A 12,063-nucleotide genomic window follows, 5' to 3' on the forward strand; every position below is an offset into this window, starting at 1 on the left:
TACCCCCTCCCCCCTTTTCTGTCTTCCTCTTTTTTCCTTGTTTTCAGGTAACGTCTCATTCCCTCTTTTCTATCCCCATTCCCTCTTTTGTTTTCAGTCCCTCTAGGGCTTTCTTTTTGTCCTAAATTCCATTGTTTCATCAGTCATTGCCTTTCACCACTTACTTGCTTATCAAAGATAAGCAAAGGATATTTTTCAGGCTGCTTTGATTCTGTTCATTTTGCTCCTCTGGGGCAGTTTTGTCTCCTTAGTCTACCTTTTTTATTGCCTTTCTGCTCAGATGTTTCCTCTTGCCACTCGTTTTTTTGTTAACTGGTTTGTTTTCACTGTTCTTCAATTCTGGCCCTGTTCTGCCTTGGTGTAATTGCTGGCAATGCGGCCAGAGCCACCTGTGTATATCATGAACCTTGAAGATGTAGTTACTTAGGTGTGTCATTTTGTTAGAGGGAATCATTGATCACGATTTCATTGTTGATTCGTCTAAGTGCATGAAATACAGCTGAAAGGAATAAAACAAATTGTATGATAATTAGGACTCAGTAGAGGATTCAGTGTATTTTAATGATTCTGCACGATTTGTTAAGTAACCATTTAGTTATGTATTACTGCATAATTAATTACCCCCAAATTTAGCAGCTTAAAGCAACAGTCATTTGTTATATGTTTCTGAGGCCCAAGGATTGGGAAGTGGCTTAGCTGGGTGGTTCTGCCTCTCACCTGGTTGTAGTAAAAGTGTCAGGACTCTAGTCATCTCAAGGCCTAACTGGGGCTGGAGAGTCCAATTCCAGGTTCACTCAAGTGCTTGTTGGCAGGCTTGAGTTCCTTGCTGAGTTTTGGTCAGGGATTTCAGTGCCTCCCACCTGGACCTCTCCATAGGACTGCTTGCAACATGGCGGCTTGTTTGTCCCAGAGTGAGAGGTCCAAGAGAGCAGGTAGTTGAGAGAGTGTTCAAGATAGAAGCCACAGTTTTTACTAAATCTCGTAAGGGATACACCATCCCTTGCCGTATTCTCTAGGTCACACAGACCAACTCTGGCACCGTGTGGGTGGAGACTACAAAGGTGTGAACACCAGGAGGCAGGTGTTCTTGGAGGCCATCTTGGGGACTGACTACTGCAGTCTGCCCCCTGGCCCCCAGTGATTCATGTTCCTCCCACATGCCACATACATGCCCTCCCAAGGCCCCCGGAAGTGTCATCCCATTACAGAAGCAGCTCAGAAACCAGAGTCTCATCAGCTAAATCGGGTCCAGTTGTGGATGGGGCTCTTCCGGTGTAGTTCCTTAAGTAGAGCTGATTGAGTAGAATTACTCTTGGCCTGAGAGACTAACGAGACAGGTTATCTGCCCCACCTGCACCTAACATACAGTGGTGGCACAGGCATAGGACATTCTTCTTCGAATGGGGAAGATGGGAGACCCGAAGGAGTTACTAGTCTATGGCAGTTCTGAAGCCGAGCTGGCAAGTGTTGCATGTTCTTGGTCAGATCTCCAGGCCTGGGATCACTGTCCATGGTTCTGCCCTAATTTCTAGGCTCTTGGTTCCACTCTCTGGGTGATCCTCATTATTTTATTTTTTGGTGAAAGAAAGCACGTGCTTTACAGCTCATTAGTTTTCTTGGTCTACTTCCCACTGATAGAATTTTGGGGGCTCAAAGACTTCATTTTGTCCCGTCTCTGTCCCTTTCAGCTCCAGCTTGCCATGTTTCTGCATATGTTTTTTGTTGTTGTTGTTAAACTTTCTGGGTCTTTGGTCAGTTTTGCTGGTTTCCACTTCATTAGTCAAAAGACACACCGCCCACAGATCTCTGAAATAAGCTGTTTTGTACCTTGGGCTTCTGCTGATACAGGGCTCTTATTTAAGCTCAGCTGTGTGACCGAATAAATTTGTGAGGCACGCCCTTATTTTCTTTATATGTAGCGCCTTTTGTCTGAATGAATAGTGCCTTTGATTTTACTGCGTCTTAAGATTTTACAATCATGTCCTTGATTCATCTTTCGACCACGTTTCCCTGGAAATGCTCTGGATTTGCTCTTTGATCAGAAGTCATTTTTTTTTTAACATCTTTATTGGAGTATAATTGCTTTACAATGGTGTGTTGGTTTCTGCTTTATAACACAGTGAATCAGCTATACGTATACATGTATCCCCATATCCCCTCCCTCTTGAGCCTCCCTCCCACCCTCCCTATCCCACCCCTCTAGGTGGTCACAAAGCACCAAGCTGATCTCCCTGTGCTATGCGGCTGCTTCCCGCTAGCTATCTATTTTACATTTGGTAGTGTATATATGTCCATGCCACTCTCTCACTTTGTCCCAGCTTACCCTTCCCCCCCACCATATCCTCAAGTCCATTACCTACATCTGCCTCTTTATTCCTGTCCTCCCCCTAGGTTCTTCAGAACCATTTCTTAGCATTTTTTTTTCACATCTGGGGAGGCTGAGGATTCTTAAAACCATTAGGTCGTGGCTCCTTTTTGTTTAATAGTCTTTCCTTTAGTTTATCTGTTCTCTCACAGTCTAAACCAGGCGACACTTTCAGCACTGGTTGGAAACGTTAGTTAAGTCACCTGGTTGAGTAGGTACCTTTTCCCCAGTCCCCATAACTGTAGGCAACAGTGTTGCTAAACTTTGCCTCTACATAAAAAGGATACCCCTTCTGTCAGTTTCCAGTAACACTTCCTCACTTTCCTTCATATCCTCACCTGCATCCTTATCAGAGACTGAGGCTTCTGTTAACAGCTTTGTCGAGGCGCTTTAGGTTTTCATTTACACTCTCAAAGCCCACCTCCTCCTGGTTCCAAAGCCTTCCCCATGTTTTCCCGTGTTTTGTTATGGCAGCACTCTGCGTCCAGGGACTGACGTCTGTGTTAGTTATCTGTTGCTGCGTAACAAATTACTCCAGTACTTAGGGTAAAACAGCAAGCCTTTATCATTGCACACAGTTTCTGAGAGAGGAGTTGAGGGAGGAGTGGCATAGCTGGGTGATCTGGCTCTGGGTCTTCCTCCAGGTTGCAGTCAAGCTGTCGTGTCAGCTGGGCCTGCAGTCATCTCACGGCTTGGTTGAGCTGGGGTTTGCTTCCCCGCTCACTCTTGTGGTTGTTTGAGACGTGAATGGTGTGAGTACCAGGAGGCAGGGGTCATGGGGGCCTCTGTTATTTCCTGCCCTAATTAGCTGACTTCTTTCTCCTTTTTTCATCATATCTCTTCCTGACATGAACCTCACGCTTCATTCATATGGAACGTCCCAAATTTGCCATGCGGTTGTCTCATTCCCCACAGTCCCTGCCTAATAAATTCATCCTTTCTGTGAAGCCTTCACTGACTGTCAGTGGAGTTGATTGCTTTCTGTGTGCCAACTCGGTACCTTGCACTTACCATAACTGTATTTACACATCTGGTTTACTAGAGTAGTTAAGGCAAGAATTGTATTTTATTTATCTCTGTAGCCCTGGCACCTAGTACAGTGCCGACACATAGTAGGTGCTCAATAAATGTTTGTTAAATTGAAGTTTAATGTCAGGAACAGGAATCTTAAGATCAGCTTCTTACTAGAATATACTAGTAATGATGGTTTGTGTTCAGTTTTTGGTAACAAGGAAACCCTGACAATGCTGTATCAGGTGGCAAAGCAAAGTAGGATATAACTTTAAAGTAAGGAAGAGAACTATTAATTGTTGCAGACCTACTATGTTTCAGGGCACTATGCTGGGCCCATTATCTGCATGAACTCATTTAAGTCTTTCCAACAGTTGCATGCTACAAATAAGTGGCTGTAAAATGCTACTTTATGGATGAGGCATAGGAATCAGAAAGTTTACATGAAGTGCCAAGCTCTCCACTGGTAAGTGGAACAGTCAGAATTCAAACTTGGATGGATCTGGCTCCAAAGCCAACTGTCAGGCCACCTCAGAGAATTTTAAATGATAGGATTTATATGACGTTATTCCTTTATGTTGGATCTGTGATTTGGAGCCTACTTTACATTGGCTCCCTGCTTAGCAAGTTTTTTTCTTCCAAGTAAGTGTAAACTCCCTAGTGCAGGTAAGCTAATTCTGTAGCTGATATTAGATGAATCAGCCCTTTTTAAAATGGTTTTGGTTTTCTTAAAAAATGTTTTTTGGTCAAGCTTTTTTTGTTTTTAAATGGAGATATCTGATGCCTGATATTTAGTATGCTTGGTATAAGATGATTAAAAAAATGCAGTTTCTATGCTATTTTCATTTGTACTGAACAGATTAAAATTAGCAATCTCTTTTTTTTTTTTCCTAGCTGATGAAGAATTTGATGAACTATGTTTTGAATTTGGTCTGGAACTTGATGAAATTGTACGTATTGGATATTTATTTTTCTAATATTCTGTGTATAAGTTCATTATATTTTATCTTTGTTACCTTACGGTTAGACCAAATGGAACATTTGTGGGTCGTGGTGCTTTCTGTGTTAAGGGGCTAAGCTCTGGTTCTAAGAGTGTTACTTTGTGTAAAATCTCAAAAGGGGTTCATGCCTTATTCTCATACAGTACCCTCAAGTCATCAGGCTAGAGCTGTGGAGGTGGATAGACCCTCTCAGGTAACCCCAGAATAGAAGCAGTCTCCCGGGCAGTGAGGTACCATTTGCAGATAACCGGATGGAAGGGGTCCACGAGCAGTGGGAACTTTGCTTCAGCCGGAGCTGCTGTGTCCTTGGCCTCTGGCTCCCCCTCCTTCACTTCCTCTGTGTCCCACCCCACCTTCCTCCGTGCCTACTTAACCAGCGTTAATTCATTCTTCATTTATTACTCTATACGTTGATCTTGTAAAATGATCTCCTACTTTTTGAAGAATTGCTTGTAAAAATGATTTTGAAACATTTTCCTGGTCTTTTGATTATATAATGATTAAAATGTTGAAAAAATAGCTTTATTTACCAAATATATTATTAATAATGATAATGTACTAGAGACACTTTACTTGTAACTAAAAAGATAATTTAATATGTCTCTGGTAATTAGTATTATTTTTTACCCCAAGCCTTCTTGATCTGTTCAGTGTTTTATAACACAACAACGTTTAAAAAAACCTCAGACTGACAAAAACCTATATTGTTCTGCCTTGTTTTTCCTGTTGCTTCTTAACTAATGTTGCAGAAAGTTTTTTTTATATTAATGAGCATCCATATGCTTAAGAAGTCAGCTGAGATCTCTGTAGTTTATATTAAATTGTTACTAATTTTATTAGAACTCAAAATTATGCTTGAGGCTTTGTGATATCTAAGAGCATTGTACTGGATATCAGAAAAATGGAGGAATAGTTCGAACTCCCACACTTACTAGCTGTGGAACGATGGACAATTACATTGCTTCTCTGGCCCTCCTTTTCATCTGTGAAATAAGAGGTTTGCTTTGTATGATCCCTATAGATCCCTCTGGCTCTGAAATTTCTGTGGTCATTGATTGCCATAACATTTTTGTTAGCATTGACAAACCCAGTCTTCACATATGATCTTTTTTTTTTTTTTTTTTTTTTTGCGGTACGTGGGCCTCTCACTGTTGTGGCCTCTCCCGTTGTGGAGCACAGGCTCTGGATGTGCAGGCTCAGCGGCCATGGCTCATGGGCCCAGGCGCTCCGCGGCATGTGGGATCTTCCCGGACCGGGGCACAAACCCGTGTCCCCTGCATCGGCAGGCGGACCCTCAACCACTGCGCCACCAGGGAAGCCCCACATATGATCTTTGTATGAACTGAGATACTGAAAATGGAAGAAGGCTTAGGCAGCTGTGTCTTTTTTTGTAAAGGAATTAGGCCATTTTTTTGTTTGGATGCCCTCTTTTCTCAAGTTACCACATTTTCTTCCCTTCTTTATATGGTTCCCCCCTGAAATCCAGCACCCGCATGAGGTGACTTATCTTTCTTCACTAAAATGTTAGCAGTTTTATTGACCCCTTTAATTGAACTCTGTTTAAATTCTGATTTCTCCTCCTGCCTCTTCTCATATCCTCCCCCATCCCCGCATTTCTTTTCTCCTCTCCTGCTCCCTCCCCTTCCTCCTCTTCGTCCTCTTCTTTTTTTATTTTTAAATTTTCCCTAATTTAAAAAATTTGCCTCCTGAGTTTGAGATGGCCAGTGGAGGTGTTCCTTGGAGCCCATAGTCAATGAGCGCCGTGAGCCCTGCGCAGTCCCAGCATCATGTGGACTCTGTGATTCCTCAGGTGTGGCTCGGGCACGTAGTGCTTATCGACAGGAAGTGAATTCTTCTGCATGCTGTGCAAGTGTAGACTATAATTCTTTGGGCAATAACTTGAACTGCTTATATTTTGGCAGTGGGAGAGGGAGGGCATCATGTAAAACAAAAATCATCACTTATTTTGATAGGAATTCATCAGTTATTTTAGCAGGTTGTTGGTGGTAAAAATAGCAGGAGTTCCAGTTAAGTGGGGATTCCAGATAATTAGTGGGTAACATTAACAGTTGGAATATGGCTTTTAAGCATTTTGATTGAAAATTTCTTCAGTATACATACAGTTCCCTGCTGGAGTAAACAGAGAGCAGAATTTAACTTCTTGGCAATGGTTGTTTTTAAGAAAATCTGTAGTGTGGTTATTGAGATAGTCTAAGCTTTTTGCCACTGCATTAAAAATTCTTCTAGTGGTATTTTTCTCTCTTTTTCCTCGTTTGCTTTCATTCTTGCTGCTCTGTACCTTTTACTGTCATTAGATTGCTTCCCATCATACCTATAATCCCTTCTAATTTACACCAAGCTTCTGATCTCTTCAAATGTTTTTTTTTTTTAATATTCATTTATTTATTTGGCTGCACTGATGGTCTTAGTTGCGGCATGTGGAATCTTTAGTTGTAACATGAGGGATCTAGTTCCCCGCGCAGGGATCGAACCTGGGCCCCCTGCATTGGGAGCGTGGAGTCTTAGCCACTGGACCACCAGGGAGGTCCCCTCTTCAAATGTTTTTGCTTGTTTGTATAGTATTACTCTCATTCTCCTGTTGCTTGTAGGCTTGGGTGCCCATAGGATTTAGCTTTTTAGAGTCATTATCTTATAAAAAGTTGCATATCTTTAATCTTTTTTTTCTTTTTTTTTGTTTGGCCGCGAGCTGTGGCTTGTGGGATCTTAGTTTCCCGACCAGGGATCGAAGCCAGGCCCTCGGCAGTGAAAGCGCAGAGTCCTAACCACTGGACCTCCAGGCAATTCCCAACATAGCTTTTATTTGGTGAATTCTCTGTACTTTGTCTCACTGACACTTTTGTTGTTATTGCCCTGTGTTCTTTTTGGTGTTTCCATTTTCTATTTAGATTAAGGATGGGCAAACTTCTTCTGCCAGATAGCAAGCTTTCGAAGGCTGTGTAGTTTCTGTCACAATTCAGCTGTTGCAGTTTGTAAATAACAATAGGTAAAATGTAAGTGAATAGGCTTGGCTATGTTTCAGTAACACTTTATTTACAAAAATAGGCGGCAGGCATGATTGGCCCACTCCTTGTTTTAGATGGATTTTTGCTGCTCTGGAAAGAACATGAATAATGCAGTTACTGCTTTATAGGGCTACTTTTTCAAAAGAATTTGGATTTATTTAGTTTTATTTTAACTTTTGGGTTTGTTTTAGACATCTGAGAAGGAAATTATAAGTAAGGAACAAGGTAATGAAAAGGCCCAGGGGGCCTCTGATGTTGTTCTCTACAAAATTGATGTTCCTGCCAATAGATATGATCTCCTGTGTCTGGAAGGATTGGTTCGAGGACTTCAGGTCTTCAAAGAAAGGTAAGGGAATATGTTCATTAAATACCTGGCTAAGTTGGCTTTCTTTTTTCTTTGCCTCTCATTATCAGCAACCCTGTTTAAGTTTCTAGAAAAAAACTCGTTGGACAGGTACACAGCTTTGGGTCTGCACAGAGGGATGATTGGAGCCTTTAGATTGTAGCCGTTTGAAAATTTGCCTGAATATTGAGTCATAGCCTTTCATTTTGGGAGTGTATTTTAAAGCTGGAGTGGTTAATGATTTTATGGCATCTTAAAAAACTTTTTAATGGGTTCATGTGAGTTCTTTAGTAATCCAACTGGAGTAGAAAGTTTGTTGGGTTTGTTAAAGGCTGGGAGAAAAGTAGAGGTGGCACAACTATATGCTGTTTTCTTAAGAATTCTGAGGAAGCTTGGGAATGGAGCCTCCTAACTGGAAAACTGAAGATCTTACGTTGGCTGTGGGCAAGTTAATTGACTTTTCTAGTTTCAGTCTCCTAATTTATAATGAAGAATATTTTTAAGTCCTCTTCCAGCTCTTCATGTAATACATATAGAAAATGATGAACGTATGAATTGAAAAAGAGGTGAAACAGTAAAGCTATCAAAAATAATTATTTTTGGTTTTGATTACTTATTCATTATCTAGTCAGTCGCAAAAGAGTAAGAGCCTCAGGCTGATGGGCTAGGCTCTGCAACTGTGAGGCCTTCGGATGAGTGATGGGTGCTGGTGAAAGGATGATAATTAGGCATTTGGTTAATGTGGTTAAAATTTGGGGGTTGACCCAGGTGCTTCTCTGCATGACAATCAGATGTTTATATTTTAGGGTCAGGGATTAGCCCTTACAGTGTGTTTCCCAAACCTGTCCAATATGTATTTCTGTTTTTAATAGGCACCTCATATGATTTTTATGATGAGACTGAATTAGGAAAGTGACTTAAAACCTTTGCTACTCAAAGTGTGGTCCATGGGCCAGCATCATCTGTAACACCTGGGAGCTTGTTAGAACTGCAGAATTTCAGCTTCTACCCAAGACCTATTGAATCAGAATATGTGGTTTAACAAATTCCCCAGTTGATTGTAGGCACGTTGAGGTTTGAAAAGCACTGACTTAAAACAGTAGTTCCCACCCACTTCTGATGATAACAGTCACCTGGACTCTGCCTTCAGAATGTACTGTTTACCAGGCCTTTCCCTTGAATATCCTGATTCGTTAGGTCCAGATGGGACCAGGCCATAGCTTTTCTTAGAAGCTCAAACTCTCATGGTTGGAATAAAACTTCAAGGTGATTTAATCCAGCCCCTCAGCTGATGTTTAAATGCCCCCTATACAGTCGCTTAGTTAAAGGTTTTCTAGCCTTTGCCGAGACTCCAGTGATAGGACACGCATTACCACGAGGCATCCTAGCCCATTTTTGTATTATTTTTTTTAACAGATTTATGTTATTTATTTATTACCCATGCTGCGCGCAGGCTTTCTCTACTTGCCGTGAGCAGGGGCTGCTCTTTGTTGTGGTGCGTGGGCTTCTCATCGCGGTGGTTTCTCTTGTTGTGGAGCACGGGCTCTAGGCACGCGGGCTCAGTAGTTGTGGCTCACGGGCTCTAGAGCGCAGGCTCAGTAGTTGTGGCACACGGGCTTAGGTGCTCCGCAGCACTTGGGATCCTCCCGGACCAGGGCTCGAACCCATGTCCCCTGCACTGGCAGGCAGATTCTTAACCACTGTGCCACCAGGGAAACCCCTAGCCCATTTTTAGACATCTAGAAATGTTAGAAAGTTTATTAGGTTTTTTTTTTTTAATACTCACCCCAAATTTGACTTTCTGTAACTTTAACCCATTGTCCTAGTTCTGTTCATTTTGTATACTTTCTATACACAGAATAAATTAGTTTATCGAATGTTTTGGTTAATAATGAGAAAGTTTGTTTTAATATTTTAGGATAAAGGCTCCAATGTATAAACGGGTAATGCCTAATGGAGAAATCCAGAAATTGATCATCACAGAAGAGGTAATAATGATCCATTCTTATTTTTCTTTTAAAAACTTCTCTTTGTGTGTATCTCTATAAGGTGGGACAAAGGTGACCCTTCTGCTAAATGTCGTTTTCTTTGATCACTTGCTAAAATGGATGTATATTTAGCCTCTAGCTCTTAAAAATTGTCATTTAGTTTTTTACCAAGAAGTGAAAGGGAACACAGCATTTGTTTTCCATGAATAATTTTGGAAAATAACATCCAAATGTTTGCCTAAAATACATTTGAGATATAATTGTTTAAATTGTGGATATTAATAAAATGTAGAAAAATCTTTTGGGGAAAGACTATTTTGGTAGAAATATTAACTACGAGCAAACTACTTAAGGGTTAACTTTTTTCTCAGTAATTCAGTAAATTTTCAGAGGTCTTGCTGAAATGTAAATTGCACGAGGACAGTGACTTTGTCTCTTATCACCACTATATCTTACTGTTGACTGAATGAATGAATGTACACTTGTTTGAATGAAAATTTGTGACAGCTAACTTTCTATTGCAAGATGATATTACAAAGAAAAGCCTTAATATTTACCATCTCTAATGATATAACGAATTTCAGACAGCTAAAATACGCCCGTATGCTGTTGCAGCAGTTCTCCGAAACATAAAGTTTACTAAAGATCGATATGAAAGCTTCATTGAACTTCAGGAGAAGTTACATCAGAACATATGCAGGTTTGTGGTCGCATCTTCTTTCTCCCTTGCCTCCTGCTCTCCTTCCTCCTTCCTCTCCCTCCTCCTTCCCTCCCCTTCCCTTTTCTCTTCCTCTTTCCCCCGCTCTTTTCTTTCTTCCTCCACTGTAGACTTTTTTCACAGCATTTCTAAATTAATCATATGTGGGAGTAACAAGAGTTTAAAGTTAACTAAATTTAAATAAGTTTAAATTTCACCAAACAGCTCTTTGTTACTGCTTATAGATAGTGTATCCATGGAGAAATAAGAGATATATTTTGAGTACTATATAGAGAAGAAATATCTAGTCCTAGACATTTTCTTGGTTTTTTGTGTTTTGGTTCAAATCATTAACAGTGGATTATACTACTAAATATTAAACCATGGTAATTTGAAGTATGACTTATTTTAAAAATAGACAAAAGTTTTTGGCTTGATCTCATTTTTTTTTTTTTTTTGCCACACGCGGGCCTCTCACTGCTGTGGCCTCTCCTGTTGCGGAGCACAGGCTCCGGACGCGGAGGCTCAGCGGCCATGGCTCACGGGCCCAGCCGCTCCGCGGCATGTGGGATCTTCCCGGACCAGGGCACGAACCCGTGTCCCCTGCATTGGCGGGCGGACTCTCAACCACTGCACCACTAGGGAAGCCGTGATCTCATTTTTTGAGTGAATATAATTATAAATTGACAGGTGAAACTTGAGACTTTTACATAACTGAATTTTCTTATTCTGTCGTTGGCATTGCTACACATCATTTCCCATACAGCTCCCTTTAGTGTGGCGATCTTCAAACCTATATAATTGCTGAACTCCTAAAGGTCGAGGAAGGTAACGATGGGAGTCCTTGAGCTAATTTCAGTATTTCAAAAATCCTAATAGAAAATGTGTATTTACTGATGATAAGAAATGTCAGCCTTTAGCTAACATACCAAGTTTTTTTTGTGTTGGTACTAAAATATATAAATGTAAGTTATCTCATGCTAGTCAAAGATATGATTAACAGTTATATATGTCTTGAGTAAAAATGGAAAAAAATAATTTTTATATTTTAATAATTGCAGTAGTTGCAATTTGGTAAACTGTGGAAACTAGAAGAGGCTTTTGTGTAAGGGTGGTCTAGAGACAGGGTTGGGGGGACCTTGGGCGTTTTCTTCTGGTGTGAAAAATATTAAAAAAATAAAATACCTGTGGTTAAGCTCACGAGGTTTCTTTTTCTTGAAACATTTTTGCATACATTGTAGAAGAAACTTTTTCTCAGATTCTGAATAACATTTATTCCAAGTTCTTTTATAAAAATAATCTATTTGTCATCTTGCAGATATGTTATTCTTGAGCAAAACAATAAGAATTTAAATATAGTTTCAAAATATAGGACAAGATAGAGGATTTCTGACAAGCACTGATATAGCTAGGACGTGCTTGAGCCCAGTTATCTGTTCTGGTCATTTGAAGAATCTAATTTTTATCTGTATTGGAAAGCATTTCCTTAATTCGACTTTAAGCTCTGTTTTATACAGTATCTCTGGAAATCATGAGCTTTTTCTAAAGGGAGAATAAATCACATCCTAATACTCTGGTGTGCCAGAGTCAGTAAATCCTAATTTGCGTTTTTCAAGAGATATATTTATTTCATTT

At 40.5% G+C, this 12,063-nt stretch overlaps 1 protein-coding gene across 3 annotated transcripts in view; it reads left to right on the forward strand.

Moving 5' to 3' along the window:
• FARSB (phenylalanyl-tRNA synthetase subunit beta) overlaps positions 1 to 12,063 on the forward strand; it is a 67,382-nt gene that overhangs the window by 1,884 nt on the left and 53,435 nt on the right. For 2 of the 3 annotated variants that reach the window (XR_009520103.1, XM_060016039.1), the window contains exons 2-5: positions 4,271 to 4,326; positions 7,592 to 7,746; positions 9,662 to 9,731; positions 10,316 to 10,431. Coding sequence is in view for 2 of the 3 variants with exons in the window: in XM_060016039.1 (XP_059872022.1) it covers positions 4,271 to 4,326; positions 7,592 to 7,746; positions 9,662 to 9,731; positions 10,316 to 10,431 (397 nt within the window). In the remaining variant the exon portion in view is untranslated. The remainder of the gene's footprint in view (positions 1 to 4,270; positions 4,327 to 7,591; positions 7,747 to 9,661; positions 9,732 to 10,315; positions 10,432 to 12,063) is intronic. The other variant, XM_060016040.1, reaches the window with a different exon arrangement.

This window comes from Delphinus delphis, chromosome 7, assembly GCF_949987515.2.
Source record: "Delphinus delphis chromosome 7, mDelDel1.2, whole genome shotgun sequence".
NCBI classification, from domain to species: Eukaryota; Metazoa; Chordata; class Mammalia; order Artiodactyla; family Delphinidae; genus Delphinus; species Delphinus delphis.